Genomic DNA, 27,188 nt, shown 5'->3' on the forward strand with positions numbered 1-27,188 from the left:
CTCCGTCAGCCCCACGCAGCGGTAGGAGGAAAGTGCGCATGCGCGTAGCAAAGGCAGCCGTAAGAGGCGGGAGGGAGCTGCGCAGGCGCCTCGCAAACTCGGGGGGGGGGGGTATGCGTATTGCCGGTGAGTACGCGACGGGAAGACGACAGTGCGCTTGCGCACTGCTGGAGGCAGTTATGTCTCCTCCCCGCGTGGGGCATGCTGGGAATTGTAGTTCCGTCGCTTGAAGTAGAGGCCGGGACGGCAGGGGGTTGGATATCGGAGGGTGGAGCTTCTAGCGGTCTGCCCGCGTCCAGTCCGCCGGGCTTTTCTCTGGACGCGGTGCCAGCTGCGCACGGAAGTCGGGCTGGGTGGGTGGCTCAGAGCGAGTCCCAGCCCCGCTTTCTGTTGGGAGCGTGGCTGCTGCCCGCGCGCTGACACCTGTGCCCGGGAGTGTGGGGGACCGGAGGGGGCCGCGATCCAAAGCCGGGGGCCCCCGCCATAAAGTAACTTGTCTTAAAGGCGACGGGTTTGAGCGCAAAGGCAGCGATCAAAGCAGGGTCCCTGCCCCGGCCCCGCAGCCCCAGCCCCTTGCCGGGGGGCTCGGGGTTCGCTAAAACGTGATCGGCCAAGCTGCTTCTCCGGCTCGGGGCGCGCCGGGTGGGCTTGAGGCCAAATGGCTCCGCCGCTCAGCGTGTGCCGGGGGAGAAGCGCTAACTCGCTGCACAACTACCCGTAGGGCTGCCCCGCGCTTGTGTCGCGCTCACCGCATCTGAGCCCCCGGCGCTGTGCGGCCAGGCTGCAAACTGGCACAACACAAGGCGGCACCTGTCTTGCTGCTGCCATCTGCCTCTGTCAAAGGGGCGCGTTTATTTCGGGACAGGCGGTGGGACTGCCGCGGAATGGTCAGAGGGCGCTGAAACTCGGTTGGAAAAGAAAATGCTCGCTGGGAGAGGAGGAGGGAAGGGGTGCGACACTAGTGAGGAGACAGGAGTACCAGGCTATCATCCGTCCTCTTGTTCCCCTCCCATCTACAGAGGTGTGATCCCCTTTTCCTTACTCTCATGAGAGCCAGGTTCTAGAGGGAGTAGGTCTTTCTGGCTGCATCTGAGCCCCTCTTCCTACCCGCGGCCCCCCATGTGATCAGGGGTCTATATGAAGGATTCTGGGTGGTCTGCTACAAGGATCAGGTAGGTTTAGGAGTGGGTCTTGCAGCCTTTTTCAAAGAGGGAGGGGTATCACTGGTGGAGAACTGGAGAGGTAGGAGAGTCTCCACGAAGTGAGCCTCTCATAGATTTTTCTCTCCCAGAGGGCCCTATCTTGCATGTACGTGCAGGATGGTATGAACTGGCTCACTGATGGTCAGAGGTGAAAGTAAGCAGGTAGGGGCAGATACGGAGGACCAGTAAGAAAAGGAGACTGGTTAAGCCTGCCCCCCCCCAGAATAGTTTAAACTCAGCTGTTCCCTGAGTGGTTCAGCCCTGGGGCTTGGGAGTGGTTTCTGGCATCCTTGTTAATTTCACTCACAGTAGCTGGGGGGAGTGAGGAGGGTGTGTTTGACCATGGGAGGGGCAGTCCTTGTCTGCCCCCAGGGATGAGGGGAATCTCTCTCCAGTACTAATATACACAACAAATACAAGCATTTGGCTGCACAGCTTAAATCCAGAGCTAGTAAAAGCAGGTGGAAGGGGAAAACTCACTGTCATAGTGGTTTCTTGTCTCCTCTCTCCCCCTCCAGCCAGGCTGCAGACAAGGCTCTGCATTCCTCCCCCAACCCAGCAGGGGTTCGCCTCTAGGCTCTAGCTTGCAGTAGGGACACTGGCTGAGATGCGTGCTGCTGCTGCCTGCATAAGAACAGTTTAAACTCAGCTGTTCCCTGCGCAGTTCAGCCCCAGGGTTAGAAGCGGTTTCTGGCATCCTTGTTAATTTCACTTCCAGTTGTTTGGGGTATGTCCATGCCAGGGCAGTTCTTTTCTGCACCCAGGATGAGGGGGATCTCCTATACACAAAAAACACAATCAAAATCAGGAACCATTTCCAAGCTCAAATCTATCCCATTCCCTCCCCAGCCGAGGATCATGGTTGTGCTGTCCAAACTGCTTGCAGATCCTCTTTGAAATGTTACTGAACCGTGCAGGGAACAGCTGAGTTTAAACTGTTCTTATGCAGGAGGCAGGCTTCTCCCTCCCTCAGCCAGTCTCCCTGCTCCCTGCTGCAAGCTAGAGAGAAGCCCCTGCAGCTGCAGCTCAGTGCCAGTTAGGGAGAAAGCATGGAACCTAGTGTCTACAGCCTGGCTGGAGGAGGAGAGAAGAGACAGAGAAAATTGTGACAGTAAGTTTTCACTTTTTCAGGCTTATTCCAATAGTAAAGTTTTATTACAGACACTACTGGTAGTAGTAATAGTAGCTTTATTTTCTCTATCTATGTCATGCAATGGGAGGGATCCATGAAGTACGTAGGAGAGGTGGGTTGCTTGCAATTGGACCATATGGGTAAGAAATTTAAATTACTTTCACCCCTGCCCAAACCCCAGGGCTCCCAGCTGCCTCTGGGGGTGATTTAAAGGGCCCAGTCCTTAGCTTCAGCTGAATCCCTGAGCCCTTTAAATCCTGATTTAAAAGCCCTGGGATTTAAAGGCCTCACCTCTTCTGATAGAGGCCATGCCTCTTCTCATTGAGGCCCCTCTCCCTCTGCAGGACTCTGGAGTACCGGCAAGTCCTTTAAGTTACTTTCACCCCTGCTGATGGTGGAAAACTGTAAGTAGTTCATATGTTCTGCAAGTCTCTGTTGCTATAATTTAATTATTCTAGGTGAAATGTGCACCACAACAGGACATGCCAGTGGAGTTTTTAACTTTCCTGAACATGAATGATTTGGCTGGCGGAGCCTACAGCCTCCTATATAGCCAGACCTCTTACAATCTTTGCAGATCAATGGCAAACTTCACAAGGTGTCCAGAGGCCTGTAGGAAAAAATTCCTAATGCTAGCCCCAGACTGAAGCAGATATAATCCTATGAATTAGTGGTAATCAAGGCTTCTGAAAATTAGAAGAATAATCACCTTGAGACTATTTTTGAGTTTGGGATTTAGAAAACTAAAATTAGAAGACTATTCAAAAAACTGAAGTCCTCATTTTTCAGAGTTTCATATCACAAAAACTTCTTGTCCAATTCTCCAACTTTGCCAGAAACTCCCCTTTGGCTAGAAACCAGACCTTTAACAAAATTCTTTTTGCATGCGTGCATGTCTTAAAGTAGGCAGATTTGTAATTAAGTTTTCAACGGAAAGTTAAGTACAATCTTAACTGTAGAATTGCAGCCTCGCTTTCATATAACACAGTAAATATTAAATGTTTACAGCAGAGCCCTAGCTAACTGAGGTTCTGTTCAAAAGGTGAATAATCCCATATTCAAGTGTTTTGTACACTCTTTCTACTTAACTGGTAAATCTTATTTTGGAGTTGGTAGAATCTGTGTTTTTTGATTGACTGAAAAGTGCTAGCTGGTTCTCCCATTATTGGACAGGCACTTTGGAAATATCCAGAATACTGTGTAAGCTTTTTTCCTTTGATACTCATTTTTTTTCCTGGCAAATGACATTATTTAGTGCAGTAAGTAATTGTACAGTGCATAAGAAATAATTACTTAATGAAGCAATATTGCAGATCTAAAAAAAGTTTATATTAGATGTTTATGATCTGTAAATATATGGAAAATGTGATGTTTTTGTTTTTGTTTTCAAATGGAAGAAGTAAATGTAGGTGTTAGGCTTTTCAGTTTCCCACTGTAGGCACTGGATACACACAGTGCCAAGTCTCTCTTTCGTTCACTGCACATGTAGATTCCTTCTGACACAGGAGCCAAGACCTCTTTTTTTCTACTGACAAGGGGAGGAGTTTGTGAGCAGCAATGGGTATCTTTTGCCTGGTCCCCTTCTGGAGTGTCAGAGCTTTCCTCCTGCTGGGGCAAGGAAGCACAGTTCTACTCCTTGCCTGATCTTGCTCACAGAGGAAACTCCACCACATTCTCAGCATCTTCCTTGTAGTTTAGGGAATCTTAGTGTGTGGAGGTCACTGTACTTTTAAAATTCTCTAAAGTTCTCAGTGTTCCTCAAAAAGTGGATGTTATCTTTCAACACTATCAACCACAACACAGTTACATTTTTAGTCTGTGCATCACAACCATTTATATAGATTTGCAGTAGTTGCCATCCTAGTGGAGGACTCATGCAAGTGTGTTCATCTTACTGTGGTGGACTGCTTCCATTCTTTTAACAAAATTATACAACGCAGTTAGAGGAGCTTATCCGCTAGAAAAATCTCAATTTGAAATACTGTGGGCAATTCCATATAAAGAGAAATGCTGGGGGTCTCACTTCTTCCTCCTGCTAGCGTTGTAGCTGGGTAGTCCTGTGGTAAGGATGGTGTAGAATATTGCTGCAGAGAATTTTTGCCTTCACTAACTCTTCCCACCCCAATGCCAAACCATGAGTCTATTCCCAACAAAGAAAAGCTGGAGAAAACAGCAGTTCTTAGGTAAAGAGGGAAATTATGTCGCATTTACTAAACCCATATTGAACAGGCCTGCACCTAGGAATTCAGCAGCACAGCTGCTCTTCCGAACAGAGTTTTTTTAAATACAAAAAAACTAGTTTGCCATAATTCAATTAGAATATGACTAAGTCATGTTATATTCTCCTTAAAAATGTTGCAAGAGTAGAAAACCCAAGCACTCTTTAAGAAGCATTGATAAAACCATAAGGCTCAAGACTGCTCTATAGATCTGCACATTCACTTTGCTTCTGGAATAAAATTAGAATGAAGCTTCATGGTTACCAGTGATATATCTGTATCACAAAGCAGCAATATATTATGACATCCGCATTTGCCAAGGAGTCATCTAGCATCTTTTTTGATTCGTCTTTGCCGTTCCATAGAATTCTAGAGAATGGAGAAATAATTTGGCTGTTGGTTGAGCGTGTGATCGGTGCCAGGAAATGCATCTTCCATCTCAGTGCCTAAATACATTTTTGTACTCTGCCTCCTTTTAAATGTGAGTTTCTGGATATGTTAAACACCTGCATATCTTGAATCTCTTTCAGGAGTCTAATCAACAAGGGAATTTGCTCTGATGCATTTCCACAGCCTTCAGGCATAATCCTAAAGCTATTGGACACATTAATATTGTGGCAGTTTGCCACCTGCTTCATTTATTCACTTGGGAGTCAGTACTCCTTGATCTTTACAGAATGGATTCTTTGTGCAACTTTCTGTGGTAATGTAAGGGTCCCCCACATGAATTTGTGTGTCTATTCAGTAGAAAATAGAAAAGGGAGGATTGTAAACATTCTGATTAGTGTTCATGAGCACAGAGATATTGTCTACAATGTATTTCCTAACCAAGCAACTTCCACACATTCCTTTAGAGGAAAATCCTAATGTCAAAGACTAAGCGTTACAGTTTAATATTACAAGCAATATTTTTGTCATACAAAGGCTATAATACAGCTGGCAAAAGGAAAAAAACAAAGGTTTCTTCACTAGCTGCTCTAGTTCTTTTAGATGATTGCTTGTATGGATCCCTATTCTTGGGTGACGTTCACCAGAACACTCACTGCCAAGAATGGGGATTCATATAGGCAATTCTCAATTTAAGCCCACAATCATCCCATTGGCTAACTAATGCACAATGAAACTTTCCTCATTTCTAAGGAGGGCAGACAGGTGAAAGCATATTACACTGCACTAGCTTCCAGTTCACTGTCATGTGAAATTCACTATATTAGTTTCTACATCTGTAAAGCTCTAAGTGACCAGGGTCCCGGTTACCTCAGAAATAGTCTCACTCTCTCCATCTCATTACATTTATTGTTGGCAGAATCTTGTTGGCTGTCTCAAGGAGAGAGCTCACAGGAGCTGGGGAAGGGTATCTGAAATGACAGGTCCTCCCTCTGGAATTCAGTCTTGCTGCTACAGCTGAGCCTCACAAGTATAATAAATAATGGGTTGGAGTTTTGGAAAGGGTGTGTTTAGAGAACCCAAGAAAAGCACAGCTGTATAAATTAAGAAGTCTTCATTCCATCTCCTGCCAGCTTTAACAGTACTTCAGGAAAGGCTGTTTGTTGGTTTAGGAATCATGAAAACTATTTCATGGAAGATTTCAAGTACACTGCTGAACTGACAGACTAGACCAGTTCCGGAGAAGCCATCCAGTCTCTGAGGAAGCAGGTTTATTGAAAGAGTTACAGAAAATCTAATTGTCTCATGAAGAGTTAATGTGGCACCATAGAAGACTGTATTCTATCATTAAGGTATAAAACAGGGATTTTAGCCCTGTTTTACTTGGAAATCTCAATGCAACATTCAGTTATGGAGTTGTTACCAACACCGCCATAATAAAAAGGAGGAAGAGGCTAACAGAGGAGAAGAATCTAGTGTATCTTTGCAGTATGCTTTTCAATATTGCAGAGGGATCCAAGGAGACAACCACTGGTAAACTTGAACACTAAAATTAAGGGTTGACTCAGCCGACATCTACACTACAGCACTTACAGCAGCACAGTTGCACCAATGTAGTGCTTGTGGTGGAGATGCTCTAAGTCAACGGGAGAGAGTTCTTCCGTCAGCTTAATTGCTCCTGCCTCTGTGAGAGGCGGTAGCTTTGTCGGCAGGAGAAGCTCTGTTGCTGACATAGTGCTATCTACACCAGCGCTTTGGTCAGTTTAAACTTTTGTTGCTCAGAGGTGTGGATTCATACCCGGGCATGACACAAGTTATACTAAAGTAAACTGTAGTGTAGACAAGGTCTGTGTATGCAAAGCCAAATTATTTACCTTCCAGTCTTTACCAAAGGCTCTTAAGCAAAGTAAGGTGTCAGGATATAAGAGGGAACCAGTCCTCTCATGGATCAGTAACTAGTTAAAAGACAGGAAACAAAAGGTAGGAATAAACAGTTTTCACAGTGGAGCGAGCTAAATAGCAGGTTTCCCCAAAGATCCATGCTAGGACCAGTTCTGTTCAACATATTCATAAATGATCTGGAAAAAGGGGTAAACAGGTGGAAAGTTTATAGGTGACACAAAATTACTTAGGATAGTTAAGTCCAAAGCAAACTGCAAAGAGTTACAAAGAGATCTCCCCAAGGCTGGGTGACTGAGCGACAAAATGGCAGATGAAATTAAATGTTGATAAATACAAAGTAATGAACATTGGAAAACATAATCCCAACTGTGTGTGCAAAATGATGGGATCTAAATTAGCTGTTATCACACAAGAAAGAGATCTTGGAGTCATCATGGATAGTTCTCCAGTCAAAAAAGCTAACAATGTTAGGAACCACTAGGAAAGGGATAGATAAGACGACAGAAAATAGCACATTACCGTTATTATAAATCATTGGTAGGCCACACCTGGAATACTGCATGCAGTTCTGATCACCCCATCTCAAAAAAGGTGTATTAGAACTGGAAAAAGTACAGAAAAGGGCAATTAAAATGATTAAGGGTATGGGACAGATTCCATATGAAGACAGATTAAAAAGAATGGGACTACTCAGCTAGGAAAAAAATGATGGGGTGGGGGGGGATTACAGAGGTCTATAAAATCATGAATGGTATGGAGAAATTGAACAAAACACAAGCCAGGGTCACCCAATGAAATTAATAGATGGGAGGTTTAAAACTAACATAAGGAAATAGTTCTTCACACAAGACACAGTTAATCTTGTGGAACTCATTGTCAAGGGATGCTGTGAAAGCCAAAAGTATAACTGTGTTCAAAAAAGAATTAGATAAGTTCATGGAAGAAAGGTCCATCAATAACTATTAGCCAAGATGGTCACGGATGCAACCCCATGCTTTGAGTATCCCTAAACTTCTACATGAAGCTGGAACTGGACAATGGGGGATGGTTCACTTGACAAATTGCTCTGTCTGTTCACTCTGAAGCGTCTGGCACTGGCCACTGTTGGAAAACAGGATACTGGGCTACGTGGTCAATCTTATGTTCTTATGTGCACTGGAAAAGATAAAAACAGCTGATCACCATTCATCTCTCAGCTTATGGAGAAAGTGTAAGGGGGTTAAAAAAAAGGAAACTCCCTGAAGAGGATTGCAGAATCAATTCACATTTGGATACTGAATGGTAATTGCCTTAAAAAACAATATGCACCCACCACACAGAACATGATTTAACCATACTAGACAGATAGTGAAAATATCCTGAACACTTCCCTCCAAGAACTCAAGAGAACATTGCAGGGTCTGGCCCTGTTTTCATAAGCTCAGTCATCAGTTTATTATTCTCCATTATTAATTTTATCCAGGGATGCCATACATCTCCACTTGCTGGCAGCTAGGAAGACTACTGGGATAGATTTGCTGCATGACATTTTGTTAACAAAACTAGCACACATTTTTTAAAGCAACAGGAAGCACCAACTCCTCAGGAAGGCGGCAAGTCTAGTTGTTAGAGCAGACGACTGGCAAGTAGGAGAGCTAAGGTTCAATTCTTGACTGGTACTCGCTCTGTATGACCAGTCCTGCCTGTGTCACAGGTCCTCCTCCCCCTGCCATTTGTAATGTGAGCATCAAACCCTTTGTAAAGAACTTTGAGCTCCTTCAATCAGAGGAGCTATATATAAAGTGAAAAGTATTAGACCAGTGGTTCTCAAAGCCGGTCTGCCACTTGTTCAGGGAAAGCCCCTGGCCAGTGGGGGCTGCGGAAAGTGGCGCGGACCGAGGGATATGCTGGCTGCCGCTTCCCGCCACCCCCACTGGTCTGGAGCGGTGAACTGCAGCCAGTGGGAGCCGCGATCGGCCGAACCTGTGGACGAGGCAGGTAAACAAACCAGCCCAGCCCGCCAGGGGCTTTCCCTGAACAAGCAGCGGACCGGCTTTGAGAACCACTGTATTAGACAACTGATGGAAATTAATTCAACCTCAAGCATAAGGGCTCAAGTAAGCATATTCATATTTTTGCTCATGTTTCCATGTAGAAAAAAACATGGTTTAGCTGTGCTGCCCAGCAGCAAATCCCTGTGTATCAAGTGAGAGTTGAATTCTGGGATATATCTTATAATAAAATATACGTTTTGATAAGGTAAAAAAAAAAAAGGCCCCATGCAACAGCAAACCTGCTGTAAATCTTTGATGGAAACTGAAGTTTGATTAATTCCATTAAGACTTTACTGCTACTTGTAAATTTTACATTTAATGGCAGTTACATTTTGCACTGAGTTGTCTAGTTACTATTAAGTTTAAAATCTACAATACGGATAACTTGGGAGTAGCTTTTTGGATAATGCCAATACTAAGGAATGCAATAAGGTGATAGCTCTAAGCATGCTGATACACTTTCTAATTTGTCAGTTAACAAACATTTTGAAATAACTAAGGTGGCCTTAGGTAAAGCAGTGGCCAAAACAGAATAAAATACCAGTAGCAGAAGGAATACAGTGAGCACAGATTTCTCTGAACACAATACTTTGAATAGGAGCAGACAAGATGCTGGCAGATTTGGAAAGAACTGAGAAATAATATGCACAAGTAGAGAATGATTTTTGGAGGAGCTAGAGGAAGCCTCTTTTCCTGATGTTATTGCTGTTGGCATTTTTTGGTAGTTGTTGCTTTAAGAGGCCATTTTTATGAAGTAACTTTTAATTTCTCCCTCCTGGCCCTTAAATTCACTATTATTGCTGTTTTCTAGTGCAGCAGTTTAAAAAACTATCCATTGGTTTAATAAAGGTCAAGACATTTTGCCATGGTCAAACTATAATACTATTATATTTGGTCAATTAAAACGATGCTTTTAAAGAGAGCGCTTGCAAGAACAGCTTAGCAATGTTTTTATTTTATAGTGCTCTGGCTACAGATTAACTTGTTGAAGGTAGGCTGCCTGCACCCTTGGAAAAGAACTACTTTAATATGAAGACCCCAACCAGTTTACATGATAGGATCAGGCTCAACTCTGTCCCTGCTGCCAGGGAGAAAAGTAACAGAGGCTACCTCTGCTGCCTTGGCCCCTGAATCAGGAAAGTGACATGAACTGGTGCCCTGGTTGCTAAAGGGTAGGAGGTTGCCTGAGGCTGCCTCTCCATATTCAGTTGAGGGCATCCCATGCCCTCTTCATCTTCAGCTGATGAAGAACAGGGTATGAGTCAGCTAGTTGGCTGCTCTGCAGCATTGGGGAGGGGGAGCTTACTGAAGTCTGTCCCCATTTTGCTCAGGGAGGAGCAAGGAGAATGCTTAGTGAGGTAAGAGCATTCTGATGATCTTTGGCAGATTATTCAGCACTCACCACCCTCTGTTTTGAATGAAAGTTATGCATGGAACCACCTTCAAAGACTTATCACGCCTTCACCTACCTTGAAATGGAATTGTCAGGTTCTGATGAACATATTGAACTACCACTTCTAAATAATTCTCTAAAATATTTAACACTCAGTGTTACTGGCTACATGGGGAAATTGACCAGCATAGTTACTCCGAATAAGTTTTCCATGTGTATCCCCATGTGAACATTTTTATTCTGGAACACTAAGTGTGCACACAGGAAGCTATTTTGGAATATCCAAATTTACAGCCTGCCTTATTCCAGAATAACTTCCATGCACACAATCTGTAGAGAGACTATTTAACTCTTGCCAGCAACCCAAGGATGCAGTAACAAAAGAGATCTGATTTAGGAGAGTGGCTAACCTGACATACAAAACACGAAGACTATATGCAAGCTATAATGGCAAGCATTGCCTTAGACATTTAATTTTCCCTTGGCTGAGTGTGATTTTTGCGTTCACAATATTCACTCACCTTAAATCTTGTCGCACACATTTTATAAGAGTAAAGGAAAGCCTGGGAAAAGATAAGTTTTTCTAAAGACATTCTATGTAAATATGATTAGTCTGCAAAAGTTTGGGTACAAGCTGACAGTAAATCTCAGCGTTAAAGTAGCTATGGACCAAAAATTATCTACTCAACATATCAAGCTTTATCTATACAACTCTCATTATTGTTATGGAGTTACACAGTTTAGATCTCTCTCTTTCAAACAACTTCTAGAAGAATAAGAAATCTTTAAAATACATATAAGGGAAAGATAAGGACAGAGTGAATTTTGGCAACCCTATGTTGTACGTATCAGATTTGTCTGAAAGCTACATATTTTACCCCAGGCAGTTTTTAAGCTTACCATTGATGAGCGTCACCCATCAGACTCACACCCTGCTTGTTAGAACAGCTTATGCCATCAGCACTATCTCAGCCATGTGAAGAGATAACTTCTAGTACCAATTTTTCCTGGTGAATAGATGGTAAAAACATTCTCTCCATTCAAACAAAAAGGGCTAAAGAATCCACTCACTCAGAAAATAGCAACAGTAGGAACTGGTGAGCCTCACAAGAATAAATCCATTTCTTTTTATAGCTGTGGTGAGGTGCTCACCCTTATATCCATTTCTTAAGAACAGGAAAGTGGAGTGGATGTTTCCTAGGGCAGTGGTTCTCAAACTTTTTTTCTTCGTGGACCACCTGAAAATTGCTGAGGGTCTCGGCGGACCACTTAACGATCGTTCCAAATGTTGTTTGTACCTTTAGCTAACTATTGTAAAGCATTTTGGATAAAAGCACTATACAAAAAAACTTTATACTAATTAACTTTTTTTGTTCTGATTGTTACACATAAAAGCACATAACTCATTTTAATATCAGTAGACGTAGTCTTACCTTTCTAATGCGATGGATGTGCCCTCTCTCCCCTGCCATGGCAGCCCCCAAGCTGGGGCTGGGAAGGAGGGGGTCTCTCCGTCTCTCCCCCATCGCAGCTTCCCCCATGCTGGGGCTGGGAAGGAAGGGGTTTCTCTTCCCAGCCACAGAGCTGAGGCTGGGAAGGAGGGTCATCTCTTCCCGGCAGTCGCAGCCCTGGAAAAGTCACCTCTTTCTCTGGCCACCACAGCCCTGCACGTCCCAAATTCCCCCCATCCTGTCTTCTCACCCCACTGCCCTCTCCCACCTACCCCGTATTCCTCGCAAGGCCACCACCTCACCTTTCATGTGCATATTCTCCAGGGTCCAGGCACCTAATTAGTGCAGCCACGCCTGCGCGACTCCACTAATTAGGTGGGTTGCCCTTCATTCCCTCGCATGTGGCCACCCAGGCACACACCTTAGAGGGAACTATCCATGGACCACCTGAATGGAGCTCATGGACCACTGGTGGCCCGCAAACCAGAGTTTGAGAACTTCAGTCTTAGGGCATGACAGGAGTCCCAACAAGTGAGATGATAGCGTTGTGTTTTAGAGCCTTGTGTGCCCTCTCTGCAGAGACAGACAACTATTTGATGATTCTCAACAAAAATGCCAGGTTTTCAGCATATGTCAGATGACTTTTACTAGGGAGCTTAAGTAAGACAAGCTATTGACAAGATTTAGGAAATTTACCTCTCCCAGTAGATACTAGGACCTGGTGAAACTAACTGAAGATTGACAGGAACCAGAGAAAGACTAATGTGTTCGATGTGTGCACTGCAGTAGTGATGGGCATGCAGGATCATCTTCTATATGTTAAAATACAGTCTGGCTTTATACACCGTGGGCCAGATTCTCTGCTGGTGCACACTGGCATAATTCAATTGAAGTCAATGAGGTAAGACAATATACACCAGCTGAGGGTCTTATTCAATGAGTTTAAGCACAGTATCACTGGGCTAAGTCCAGTGTATTAAAATTCTGTGCTATGCCTCCCTGAAATGCAACATAGAAGGTGCAGCTCAGGGGAAGGTGGGGGCAAAGGTGGCTTTAAGTGTCCTTTTCACCTTTGGGATTCTGGGCTGCTTCAAGTACTGAAAGGCCCCCCTGGCAAAAATTAAAGCAGTCCCAGAGGTGCTCTAGTTCATGGCAGCCTGACATAGGCTGATGCACACTCCAGAGCAGCCCAGAATCTCCACAGTTCATTGCAGAGACTTCCTTCTACACACCTGAGTGAGCCTCCTGCTACCAAGATTCCCTCTGCACTGAGGTTTCCAAGAGGAACCACTGTAGAGTCGCCATGGAGAACCTGCACTGAGATAATTCACCCGGCCTCAGCCCATTGCAGCACAGCTCTATCCCCTGTATGCTCTCAGAGCAACCTACTGGAGCAGATGTGATCTGTCCCTCAGGTTTTGTTTTTTTTTTTAAACGTATATGACTTCAAAATGAAATGACAATTCAGTTATAAATCACACTGCATTAAATACTACACTGGCATTACATTACCATTCTACAAATTACACATCAATCATTTTTACAGATATTAGAAATCTGGGGCTGAGAGACTAATTGACTGTTAAAATATTTTATATATTACATGTCTGTGCTTTAATGTATTAGATAGAAACAAAGAGAATTTAGTTGATCAAGAATTTACCTGGGATTTGTACCACTGATCGTTACACAGGGGCATTTTTTACTGAGTACTTAAAGTTTAAGGATTTACAATTTTATAGTGAATGTTTAATTATATAAGTTGCCCAGATGCTTCAGCTGGATAAGATACCAATTCAGCAAGGTACTTACGCATATGCTTCACTTCAACCCCGTGTTTAAGTGCTTTCCTACAATTAGGGCCTAACTGAGATGTGTGATAATATTTATTATTTTTCCTCCCATGCCATGTAAATTACATAGTATTCTCCTATAATGGGATTTTCATAGATAAGAACATTTCAGAATGTTACACAAATTGCATTTTGTAGGTTTCATGTTTTATATAAAGTAAATACATTCAGTTAGAGCAAAATTACAATTTTATCTGTAAAACAATTTAAGCTGCTAAAAAAGCACTTTGTTACTACACCTTCAGAAAAACAAAGTTATCAAAAAGAGACTACAGTATTAGGATTAAAATTAGTGAAATTACTAAAATAAATTTATACTTCAACTCCATTTAAAAACTTTTGCCCTGAGAGCTTAGGAAGAAGCAGCAGTGATAAAAGAACCACACAGCCCAATAATGTCTCATTATTTATTAAAATACTTGTTTAAATAAATGAAATATAAGAAAATACATCTGATGTTGCCACAGATCATTTGCATATGCACTGAGTTTACAGCGCAGACTCTCCGGAGACCATCATATATTACAAAAATAGAGCAAACCTAATTTAAAGTGGACTGTCTTTACAAGCAAAAACTTTTCAAGGTATTACACAAACAAAAAATTACCTTTTGTGATTTTCCATGATTTTTATGGACATTTAACTCTTTAAAACAGACGTTCTGTCTCCTTCCACACACAACCTCTCTATCCCTTCTACTTGATCTTGAAGTAAAATCATAATGTAAAGAAGGGTGATGTCATAAATCCACGCAACAGGGTCCCAAATAGACAGACAATCAACCTTGATTTGTCTTAAGATTCTGAAACCACAATATTTTACATTTCAAATAATCCAGTATATGATAACTCAAAGCCTTCAGTGTGTCACTGATTTGCATGGACACTTGTAAAATGTTTTATTAAATCTTGATCAGAAATAATGTATGATCCTCAAGCACACAAAATACAGATACTCACAACATAAGCATATCCTCTCTCCTCCTTCACTATAAGAAATTAATGAAGAATTTCTTTGCACAAAAAAAGTGCAAAAGATGCAAGGAACAAACCATAAAAAGAAGAACAAATAAAATTTCTTTCAGTTTAGGCTGATCTTTGCCATGAAACCATTAATTCAAAATTTTCTCCCATAAATCCTAACTTTAAATAGGAAACAGTTTTGTTTACCACCAGTTTAAAAATTTAAGCAAACCTCCAGCTTGGAAAACCTCCATACCTGGAAAAAAGTTTAAAAAATTAAGTCCTGCACAACAGCAGACATCTTTCGATTTTTTTTATTTGAAGAGTTGTATGCATCAGGATAACTAAAAATTCCCAAGTCAATTTTCAAATAAAATGAGAGTTGAAAGTAATTGATCTCGGTGTTTAGGAACACGTCGGTAGGAGGCAGTTTGACCTAGAGAGGTTGAGGCGAGAGGGAGAAACAGGAATAGTCAAATCCATCTATATAAAACATTAATAAACTTAAAAAAAGTTATTGTTATAAACACTATCATGAGTTTCTGGCGAGATCACAAATGTACTCAGACTTTATTCTTGTGGTTTCTATGGCATCACCACAGGAAAAACCTAATCGTACCATAGTAATTGTCTTATAATCTGCAGTTGCCTACTGCTCCATATATTAAAACACAGCAAAAAGGACAACGTGTTCCATATTCAGAGAATGCTTATTTGTCTCAGAGGATAATTACTTCCCCATTAAGCCCTTTTATATCATAAATCTGAATCAAACCCAACCTCAAAGCAAAACCAAACAGTTAGAATAAGCGTTCCACAGAGCAGTACCAAATGTTGTAATGTGACAACTGCCAGCTACTCAACAAATAAACTTGCTGAGCTTATTAGGATATGCAGTTTAATTCCCAGTTTATCCCATGCTATTTTTTCTGTTCATAACAACGCCCTTCCAAATGTGCAGCACAGCACTGAGTTTCCAGGGATAAGACAACCCACAATGAGTCCGACAGCAAGTGGACGTGACTAAACTTACCAGCTTTATTTTGGTTTATAAGAAGAGTGCACTGATGGGAACAAGATTTCTTTATGAAATGCAATACCTTGCCTGCAGGAATGGAGACATATAACAGCTGGAGGAATGATGTCACACACATGGTATTGTAGTGGGTGGGACACCCTGCTAAGAGGCTGGGATTTTATCTATTACAGCTCCTGTTTTGAAGTTGAAAAATAAATGTTTTCTTATTTTTGAGAGGACATCCTTTTCACAATAGGAGTCTGGGCCACTGGTGTAAGACCATAAGCTACTGGAGTCTTATGGCTCTTATACTGGAGAGTTATAAAACATACATGGAAGAGCATTATCTATTTGAGCACTTGTGGAACTTCTAAATAATGAGACTCTTGTTGAGGCTTCACTATTCTGAACTGCTAAATACAACATTACATTCTGGAAATGAGTATAGGCAATATATTCAGATCAAAGCAAAACAATCAGGACAGGAAGCATGAGGATGGTTATGCTACTCGACTAAGAATAAGGAAAAATAAACAATACAGTTGAAACATTCGCCAGTTAGCATTGTTTACAGGATTTAAAAAGAAAAAAAATTACAGCTGTGCTTTGAATTGTATACATCTTTTCTCAAATCATTCATGTTTAGTTGCTCCCAGAACATATCGCATAATGCAATACTTCCAATCCCCATCCTTTTAATCAAGAGACGTTGCTTTGGCCTCCACATTACTATTATACAGCTTCTCTGCTTCAAAACATGCAGTTCATACATTTTACAGTTTTACTGCCATAGTCGATACATTCTGGCCCAATACACTCACAGCAGGCATTGTGAAACCACCGGTATTTTGATGCTCCCATGGACTCACAAGAGATCTTGCACTGATGTATTGACATGCAGTCATCAAAATAGACCACAGTGCACATGTTTTCTAAACAAAGGGAGAAAAAATTTTAAAAGGTTACTTTAGTTAAGTATGTAGCTGTCAGATGTTTGAGGGCAAGTCATTCAAACTACGTGCTACAGGGGAAACGGAAGGGTGAGGACAGGAGAAGAGGGGAGAACATAAGGCCTGCTCTACCAGCCTGGATACTTTCTTCATATTGTCAAGTATCAGAGGGGTAGCCGTGTTAGTCTGGATCTGTAAAATGCAACGAAGAGTCCTGTGGCACCTTACAGACTAACAGACGTATTGGAGCATAGGCTTTCGTGGCTGAATACGCATGCGTCTGACACAGTGGGTATTCACCCATGAAAGCTTATGCTCCAATATGTCTGTTAATCTATAACGTGCCACAGGACTCTTTGTTGCTTTCTTCATATTGTGGCTCTCAACCCCCTTGTAGGCAGTACAGTAGTCTTTACTTCTATGATCATATACTATTTCTCAAGTACATGGTCATACCACTTTTTGCACATTACAAGGTGCACATTGTAAAATGCAGAGTGGATAAGGCAGAGCTACACAGGAGCCCTTGCCTCAATCACCGAATGTCTTGGGTGTGCCTACAGTGCAACTTGGATCATTCTTGCCAGTACAGGTAGACAGACCCGCTTGGACGCTATGGATACATACTAAGGCAGCTAGTCCGAGCCGCCACCTGTGCTACCCCTGGCTCCACCATTATTTTTGCTATGGAACTCGAGCAAAGTTAGTGCTTGTCTGTCTACTCACACTGGGAAGTGCCCTCCCAGTTGCAGTGTAAATGTACCCCCTTTAAAAAGCCTGGTTTTCATGAACTCTGCTCGACACAGTACTGCAAGATGCTGCAGATTTATATTTAGGAGTATACAGAAAACATGAGGAACATTGTATTGCTTGAAAGACAATTCGGTCATGGATTCCATTACAGTCCAACCACATACATGAGGGAGCAGAGATAAGATTGCACATGCAAACCTATTTTTGGCATTTCCTGAGTTGAGTGCTTACCTGTGCAAGCTAAAAGTATTTTTAATAGAATGTTTGTGAAATACCAAGTGTGCAAGGTGCTTTAACAGTGATTTATCATTTAAACAGATAATACATAGATCAAAGATCAGATTAAAAAAGGCAAGTAATTTAGTGGAGATATATATAATCATGTTTCATTAGTTCCATCGTTTCTCTATTCTACAGTATCTTATTACCACAGACTACCAATCCAGCTTTTAGCTGAGAAATTGTTAGATTGCTTCCTGCTGATGCCCATGCCAATTCCAACTCTCCCATTTGCCACCTTAAATTCCATCCCATATGCCAAACTTCCCTCTTGGATGCTCATAACATCATCTCTCTCTAGCCTTTAATCTGTTAATCTTGATCCCAGCTGAAAGCTTCTCTTTGCAGCATCCCTGACAAACTCTCTCTTCTGGCTTCCCTGTGCCAGGGGCTAGTGAAAGCTTACACTACTTAGCAATTAGACCAGGCATCGGCAACCTGTGGCACGCGAGCCAATTTTTAATGGCACGTGGGGCGGGCTGAGCGGCTCAGCCCGACGCCACTCTGGCGCTTTCTGCTGCCGGCTCCTGCCAGCCGGGGACCCTCTGCCAGTCCCACTCAGCACCCACTGCCGGCATAGGGGAAGGAACCCCAGGCTGACAGGGTCTGACACCCCAGCTGGCAGGAGCCCGTGGCCGAAACCCCAGAGTGGTGGCTGGCTGAGCCGCTCAGCCTGCAGCCGCTCTGGGATTCCCGCTACTGGCCCTTTGCGAGCTGGGGTCCCCCGCTGCAGCCCCACTCAGCCCCCACTTCCAGCCTGGGGGAAGGAACCCCAGGCTGGCAGGGGGCTGAGACCCCACCTGGCAGGAGCCCACGACTGAAACCCCAGAGTGGCGGCAGGCTGAGCCGCTCAGCCTGCAGCGCTCTGGGATTCCCGCTGCTGGCCCTTTGCCAGGCGGGGTCCCCTCTGTGGCAGCCCCACTTACCTTGCGCAGGCACCCGTCCAGACAGGGTCCAGGCCTGCGGCCCTGCTCAGCCCTACCGGGGCCAGCTCACTCACCTCAGCTGCCAATCTGGGGTTCCAGTTGCTGACCTCCTGCCAGCCCGGTCTAGATCTCCAGCACTGCTCAGCCTGCTTTCTGGCCTGGAGTCCCTGCAGGCCACCCTGGGCTCTTCTCCTGGCCTTGGATCACTGCTCTGCAGCCTCACCGCTGTGGCCCACTGTTCCCAGCCTGGGACAGTGAGGCTTGCACACAAGGGAAGAGGGGGTGCAGCTCATCTTAAAATTGCTTATCTCAGACCACACTGTGTTCGACCTTGTGCCTGCCTTCTATCACCATTTTTTCCCCACTGAGAGTTGAAGGGAACATTTGACAAAACAGCAGCTCCTAAGAAAGTGAAGCTAGATGTCCAACCATTTCAGCCTGCTTGGACAGACGCATTTGAGTTTATTGAAAAGAAGGACCGTGCTATCTTTGCTTTTTGTTATGAAAATGTTGTTTGTCACACGTCAAGTGTTCGACATTTTGAAATGAAGCACGAGAAAACTTTTCTTGACGAAGCAGACAAGACTGAATCAATCAAAAAAGCAGTAGCAGCCTATGAGAAGCAAAGTAGCATTTTTAAAAGCTTAAGTGTAAGTAAAAAATCAAGCTACAGAAGGAAGTTAAAAGATTGCACAGTGCATTGCAAAAAACAGAAAGCCGTTTACAGATGAGGAATATATAAAATAAGTTTTTCTCAGCAGTTGGGAGATTTTGTTCAATGATTTGCCAAATAAAGATACAATCATATTTAGAATAAAAGAACTGCCCATCTCTGCCAGAACAGTTGAGAGACGCATATGTGAAATGGCAGAAAACATTAAGGAAAAGCAGATGACTGCATTGAAAGATACAGCAGTGTTTAGTGTTGCAGTTGATGAGACTGTGTGGATATAAACAATGTTCCACGTTTGGCAGTTGTGGCAAGATACTGTGCTTCCGAAGAAATCCAAGAGGAACTTTGTTGCCTAAAACCCCTGCATAGCACAACAAAGAGGGAAGATATACTGGAAAGTTTTTGTAAACCATTTTGAAGAACGAGGAGTTGATATCAGAAAAATATTTTGTGTGACAACAGATGGTGCTCCTGCCATGGTTGGAAAACAGAAGGGATTTGTAAAGTTGCTTGAAGATCAAATTGGCCATCCAACAGTCAAATTTCACTGTATCATCCATCAAGAAAACCTGTGTACTAAAATTTCTAATTCAGAGCTTAATAATGTGATGAATACCGTGGTGCGAATTGTGAATTTCCTTGTTGCTCGATCTGCTTTGACTCACAGACAATTTCAAGCACTGCTAGAAGAGATGGACAGTGCTTATAACAACATCTCACTTCACAGCAACATTCGGTGGCTAAGTCGTGGCAAGGTTTTGGTGCGCTTTGTAACTGTTTTGATGCAATCAAGGCCTTTTTGTCAGAAAAAGAACAAAACTACCCCGAACTGGATGACGACAAATGGCTGTGTAAGCTCATGTTTCTAACTGATATCACTGCTCACCTAAACGAACTCAAACCTCTGTCTCCAGGGTGCAGGGCAAACAGTTCTGGATCTTTATGAAGCCTGGAAAGCATTTGTTGTGAAACTAGCAGTTTTTTCCAGGGATATTCAAACTTCTACTTTCCGCTATTTCCAACTCATAAAAGAGCTATCGACACGTTGTACTGTCACTGTCGATGAGATTGGAAAGTACATGCAAGAACTGGAATCAGAATTTTCTGACAGATTTCAAGATTTCCAGCAATTTGGCCCAATGCTTTCTTTTCTAATTAAACCTGAAAAGTTCAATGAAAGCGACTTGGATTTGTCTGTGTTTCAGTGAATGGGTGTTGAAGATTTTGAAATGCAACTCATTCAGTTAAAAAGCTCAGAATTGTGGACATCAAAGTTTGTGGATCTGCAGAACTCACCTGAAGCCACCAAGAGAGATCATGGGGCTTCTGTTCTGACCTGGTGGACATCCCTGCCAGTGAAATTTAACTGTTTGAAGAAAATTGCGTTTGCAGTGCTTTCAGCATTTGGATCCACATACCTGTGTGAACAGATATTTTCATACATGAAATCTGTCTTCTGTCCCTCTCGGAGCCGGTTAACAAGCGATCGCTCAGAAGCCTGTGTGCAGCTTGAAGTATCCAAATACGTGCCAGACATTGGAAAACTCAGCCAGGAAAAGCAAGGGCAAGGATCACACTTAACTAATAAGATCTGCATTTTAATTTAATTTTAAATAAAGCTTCTGAAACATTTTGAAAACCTTGTTTACTTTACATATAACAGTAGTGTGGTTATATATTATAGACTTCTAGAGAGATCTTCTAAAAAATGTTCAAATGTATTACTGGCACGCGAAGCCTTAAATTAGAGTGTATAAATGAAGACTCGGCACACTGCTGCTGAAAGGTTGCCGACCCCTGAATTAGACTGAGGTTTCCAGCTCAGTCTAATTGCAAGACTGAGTTAAATACAAGTAGGAGATCAATGAATGGGGAACAGCCCGTTCCTAGTCAGCAAATCATCTGTAGTATTAAAAAATGTTGGGCAATGTGTAAAGGCACATGCCAATTAAAGAAAAAAAAGGAAGTGATGGATTAAAGAGGCATCCCAAATGCTAAGCTACTATTTTATACATATTTTTATTGGATCACCTTCTGTGAGTGAGACAAGCTTTCGAGCTCTTCTTCAGTTCTGGGAAACATTCAGTGTCACGGCTAAACATAAGGTGGAATAGACTGTTTAGCATAAATAGTTAACATATATTTCAAGGGACCATTCAAGGTGAAGTGGTTGGTTAACACCCCACAAGTCATAGTGGGAAAAAGAAGGGGGTGCAACTTCAGGGATTGTTAATGGGTTACAGATTGTTGTAATAAGCCATAAATCCAGTGTCTCTATTCAGTCCATGATTTTAGTGTCTAGCAAAGTTATGAATTTAAACTTCCAGGCTTGTCTTTTGAAAGAGTTTTGCACGTTTCCTTTGAGGATGAGAACTAATAGGGCAGATCAGAGGTCTACACTACAAATTTACATTCGCACAGCTGTACTGATGCAGCTGTGCCACTGTAGTGCGTCTGGTGAAGATGCTCTAAGCCAGGGGTCAGCAACCTTTCAGAAGTGGTGTGCCGAGTCTTCATTTATTCACTCTGATTTAAGGTTTTGCGTGCCAGCAACACATTATAACATTTTAAGAAGGTCTCTCTCTGTAAGTCTGTAATATATAACTAAACTGTTGTATGTAAAGCAAATAAGGTTTTTAAAATGTTTAAGAAGCTTCATTTAAAATTAAATTAAAATGCAGAGCCCCCTGGACCAGTGGCCAGGACCCGGGCAGTGTGAGTGCCACTGAAAATCACCTTGCCTGTCGCCTTCGGCACACGTGTCACAGGTTGCCTTTCCCTGCTCTAAGACGACGGGAGAGAGCTCTACATCCTTAATAACTCTACATCCATGAGATGCAGCAGCTAAGTCAGCGGGAGAAGATCTCCCGCTGACATAGTGCTGTCTACACATGGGATTATGGTCAGTATAACTATACGTTGCTTGAGGGTGTGAAAAATCCACACCCCCGAGCAATACAGTTATACCAAAGTAAGTATGTAGTGTAGACCAAGCCACAGAGTGATCGCTTTGTGAAAAGTGTTCACCTACAAGTGATAGGGTGCTTTTATTTTTAATCATTTTCCTGTGTGAGTTCATTTTGAGACTGTAGTGACTTTACTTAGTTAATGGGCCACTTCACCTTGAATGATCCCTTGAAATATGTGTTAACTGCTTATGCTAAACAATCTGTTCCATCTTGTATTTAAATGTGACACTCTCAGTATGTTTCCCAGACCAGAAGAAGAGCTCTATGTAAGCTCAAAAGCCTGTCTCTCTCACCAACAGAAGTTGGTCCAGTAAAAGATAATGCCTCACCCACCATGTCTCTCTAATGTTTTGGGACCGACACAGTCACAACACCACTGCATACATTTTATAGATTTGTTTGCTAAAGTCCCCATAATTCTTAATATAATCACACATTTCTCCCTACTCCAAAAACAAAGGTCACGTCTCTTGGGGGGAAAAAGCAACCAGAAGCCCAGCACTTTTGAATAACTACACTAACAAACCAACATGCACACTAGAGAGGAAAGATCTTTGTTTCCAGGATACAGACTTCAGTTTCCCATTTGCCAGTGATTTATTATGAACTATTAAGAAAAAGCCAATTTTTACAAGTTATGGAAGCTCTATTGACACCATCCTTAATCCATATCAAATCACAGAATCACTGAAACATAGGGCTTGAGAGGTCATTAGGCCATCCCTTTGTGCTGATGCAGGACCAAGTATACCCTCACTAGTGTTTGTCCAACATGTTCTTAAAACCTCCAATCATGGGGATTCTACAACCACTCTTTGAAGCACATGCCAGATCTTAGCTATCCTTATAGTTAGAAAGATTTTCCTAATATCTAACCTAAATCATCTTTGCTGCAGATTAAGCCCATTACTTCTTTTCCTACCTTTAGTGGAAATGGAGAAAAATTGATCGCTATCCTCTTTATAACAGCCGTTAACATATTTGATGATTTATCAGGTCCCTGCGCAGTTTTCTTCCCACAAGACTAAACATGCCCGATTTTTATTAACTTTTCCTCAGTGATAAAAGGTTTTTCTAAACACTTATCATTTTTGTTGTTCTCCTCTGGACTCTTGTCCACATTCTTCCTAAAGCATAGCATCCAGAACTTGACACAGTATTCCAGTGGAGGTCTCCCCAGTACTAAACAGAGTGGGGAAATTACCTCCTGTGTCTTACAGATGATACTGCTGTAATACAGGCCAGAATGATATTAGCCTTTTTTGTAACTGCATCACATTGCTGCAATATTCATTTTGTGATCCACTATAACTCCAGATCCTTTTCTGCAGTTCTGCTGCCTAGCAAGTTATACCTCGCTTTGAAGCTGTACGTCTGATTTTTCCTTCCTAAGTGTAGTATTTTGTGTTGGTCTTTACTAAATTTCATCTTGTTGATTTTGGATCAATTCTTCAACTTTTCAAGGTCCTTTTGAATTCGAATCTTGTCCTCCAAAGTGATTGCAATCCCTCCCAGGTTGGTGTCAACTAAAAATTTTATGAGCATCTTCTCCACTCCATTATCCAAGTCACTATAAAAATATTTAATAAAACTGGGTCCGGGACAGACCTCTATAGGACCCCACCAGATACACCCTCCCAATTTGACAACAAACAAAGACAACTCAGTCTTTCAACTAGTTTTGCGCCCATCTTTTATAGTAATTTAATCTCTAGACCACATTTCCCTAATTTGTTCATGAGAATGTCATGTGAGACTGTCAAAAGCTTTACTACAATCAAGATATAGCACCCCTACAAATGATGGAGTTGGACTTGTTTTCCTCCTTACCTTGACATTGCAGATTTATACTTAGAGTGATAACGGAGACCTAACAGTTAACAACATGTACAATTTCAAAAATAGTTATTTCTCAGGAATGGGAAACTTTTTGTTTGAGTTGGCTTTTAATAGTCCTAGTCGCCAATTCCTTCCTCCAAGGAGACCAAATCATCTGTGAATACATACTGGGATCCTCCCCTCTCCTCTGCATTTGAAAATCTCTCATAACAATAGAATAAAGAAACAAAACAAGTTGTCTGATGCAGAAAAAAGAACAAAGCAAGCACACTGTTTCTGCTACATCATTGACTTTCTCTCATCCAGCAGTCTAAGAACAAATCTTTGTTCACATATGACAGGCAATGGAATTCCATCTGCTGCTTCTAGCAAGTTCAGGAGCCCTTATCTAAAATGATTATTTCTTGGACTGGTGAAATGAGTCCATGTAAAAAAAGTTACACCTACAGGTTCACAATGTATTCTGGAAAATCTATTTAACTGTTATCAGTTTCAAGAACCAATCATGTAAAACATTCACTTGACTGTCTCTCTGTAGATAAAAGAATGTTACTTATTTCAGTAACAGTTCTTTCATTAGCATTTTGACAGTTTTCAGGTATGTGAAAAAAGGAATGTGGAAGAGAGAGTTGTCAGGTGAAGAAAACACTGCAGATAACTCATTATCTCAGAAAATGAAGATTTTTTTTTTTAAATTTCAGACTAAAGGGAGGTTTGTGTAGCAGAGAGAATAATGTACAACAAAGACTGAATTCAAAGTAATCAAAACAAGACAGCCTCATGCCTCCACCAGCATGTTGTTATAATCTTCGTTTTCCAGTGCAAACAATAATTATAAAAGAACTACACTGCAGGGAAGTCACAAGTTCAGAGCACACCATGTCTGATGTGCAATATTTGTCTTTAAAATCTAATCTATGAGATGAAAAATTTTTCTGATCCTCTCCAAGCCAAACTATATTTACAGCATTGCCAACAAATGAAAAAGACACAATACATTTCTCGTAAGAGAAAATAATTAGGTGGTCATATACAGTGCTTTTCATCAGTAGATCAAAGAACTTAACAAAAGAAGTAAATATATTATCAAAATAAACCAGTATACAATTTTCTGGTAATTACGGATGATAAAAGAGAGACCCATTTCAACATCCACCTGCTGTATCCAGTAAGCTAGATACACAGTTGGTGACAAACTCTCTTCCTTGGTTGAGGCTCCAGAAGAGGGTGAATTCAGAGCCCATCCAGAAAGTAACCAATGGTTAATGTAGACACCCTTCCCTGCACTATGGATTTTGTTTCATCAGCTGCCAAAAGATACTCTGCTATCCTTCCTCCCACTGACAAGATTCTGTCATCACCTGTGACAATTAAGTTCATTTTAAAAGGTACTGAACTGCAAGTTCTGAGCTCTGAGGCCACCAAAAAGGAGTTTAAGCTAAATATGTAGAACAAAAAATGTGATTCCCAGAAAAACAGCCTGAAGTTGTGACTCAAGAGTTGACAGCCCTTGGTATGAACAATTACCACTAGTTCCAGAAGTTCAAAATAATATCTAAAGTGTCAGAGTCAAGTTGGGGGTGAGGAAATCAGCAGCATGGTACAGAATGCGATTTTTAAGCTCCAATAGCTCGCAATGTGCCAGGGCTAGAAAGGAATGCTTTGTACCAAGGGAAGTTTCAGCTTTCCAGTGATATAAAGCAGTCCTTTCTAGCCCCAGTGGTTCATGAAGTATCTGTCATTACAACTCTCAGTGGTCCCTTGGGCTAGCGATACTTTTTCAGATACTCATCTAGAACTGAAAATAGTAAGTCCAACACCTCAGACAAGTTTAGTTTCAATCTCTGCATAAGCAATGTATGGAATCAAAGCAGTCAGAGAGGCTGTGGCAGAACATGGCAAGTGTAGTTTTTAGGCAGGGCCTATTCCAAGTTTTGTGAGACCCTATACAAAATAACATACAATAAGCTGGGTCCCATCCACCTCTGACAATCCCCTCTTTCAAACCTCTAGTTATTGACAACACCCCCCAGGACCAAAGCTAGGGAAAAAGCAGAGGGGGCATATGGAAACCAGTATTACTCCTTATGGGCAACAAATAAGAGCCATAGGCAGAAAGAGGATATCTGGGCCATACCCTCTTAGCATGCAATGCTAGTGCCAGAATGGCAGGTGTCCACAGAAGGAAGACAAACTGAGCAGAGAGGAACCACAGCATGCAAAAAGCCCAAGTGGCTTTCTAGTAGCCCCATTCAATTGTTAGCAGCACTACTAGTGGACCTGATGGATGTTCGGCATCCAGGGCTCTAGATGTGCAGGGCTTTAAGGGATTCCATAGGTTCAGTAGACTGAAGAGCACCGCTGACTGTAGGATACGCTGGTATTTCTAGCAGAGCATTTTTCTTGTAGATGTTTTAGCTTGAAACAATACAGGCTGTTGGTTAGCCTATGCACTGTCCTACTTATCTGTACATGTATTTTGTAGTACTTGTGCTTACACAAGCTGTACAAAAGCCTTCCTGCACAAGTTACATACACTGTGATTGAGCATATTATCTGTATGTCCATACTGCCCAGCAGTTTCTATTCCTCCTCCAAGTACATGATATTGGAAGCAATTTTACACCTTCCCCATCTACAATCACTGAAGATCTGAAAAGGATTAGATCTGCTCAAGTTTCTTAACAATAAAAAGTTCACTTTTATTTCTGTGCTGAATTCCTACCATAGCCAGTTAATCAAGGGCACTGAGTATCTATTTCTAAGTTTAACTCAATTGTCATTCTTGGAATTTAACAGTAATATGTATGATCTTTGAACCTAATATTGAATACAATGTGGCTTATGGAACAGGCAGTCTCATGAAATAGACAAAAAAACACCTGGATTTGGGACCTTTCCCACTATGAATAAAATACAAATTGTTATTAGAACAGGTAGCCCTTTTCATAAAGTCTTGAGAAAATTTCCCACCACCCCAAAACTCCAACTTTTCATCCAAAAAGGCAGCAAGTAAAATTGACAAATCCTTCCAGAGTTACGAACATCAGAGTTACAAACTGACTGGTCAACCACATACCTCAAATGGAGCAGGAAATATGCAATCAAGCAGCAGCAGAGAGGAAAAAAAAAAGAAAAGAAAAAAAAGCACAAACACAGTACAGTACTGTGTTAAATATAAACTACTAAAAAATAAAGGAAAAGTTTAAAAAGAGATTTCACAAGGTAAGAAAACTTTCTGTGCTTG

At 42.0% G+C, this 27,188-nt stretch overlaps 1 protein-coding gene across 3 annotated transcripts in view; it reads right to left on the minus strand.

Annotated features, from left to right (window-relative positions):
* Nucleotides 1–13,967: 13,967 nt before the first annotated feature.
* TWSG1 (twisted gastrulation BMP signaling modulator 1) overlaps nt 13,968–27,188 on the minus strand; it is a 46,271-nt gene continuing 33,050 nt past the window's right edge. For all 3 annotated transcript variants that reach the window (XM_050942195.1, XM_050942194.1, XM_050942196.1), the window contains exon 5: nt 13,968–16,484. In XM_050942195.1, the coding sequence (XP_050798152.1) occupies nt 16,303–16,484 (182 nt within the window). In that variant the 3' untranslated portion in view covers nt 13,968–16,302. The remainder of the gene's footprint in view (nt 16,485–27,188) is intronic.

This window comes from Gopherus flavomarginatus, chromosome 2, assembly GCF_025201925.1.
Source record: "Gopherus flavomarginatus isolate rGopFla2 chromosome 2, rGopFla2.mat.asm, whole genome shotgun sequence".
Taxonomy (NCBI): domain Eukaryota; kingdom Metazoa; phylum Chordata; order Testudines; family Testudinidae; genus Gopherus; species Gopherus flavomarginatus.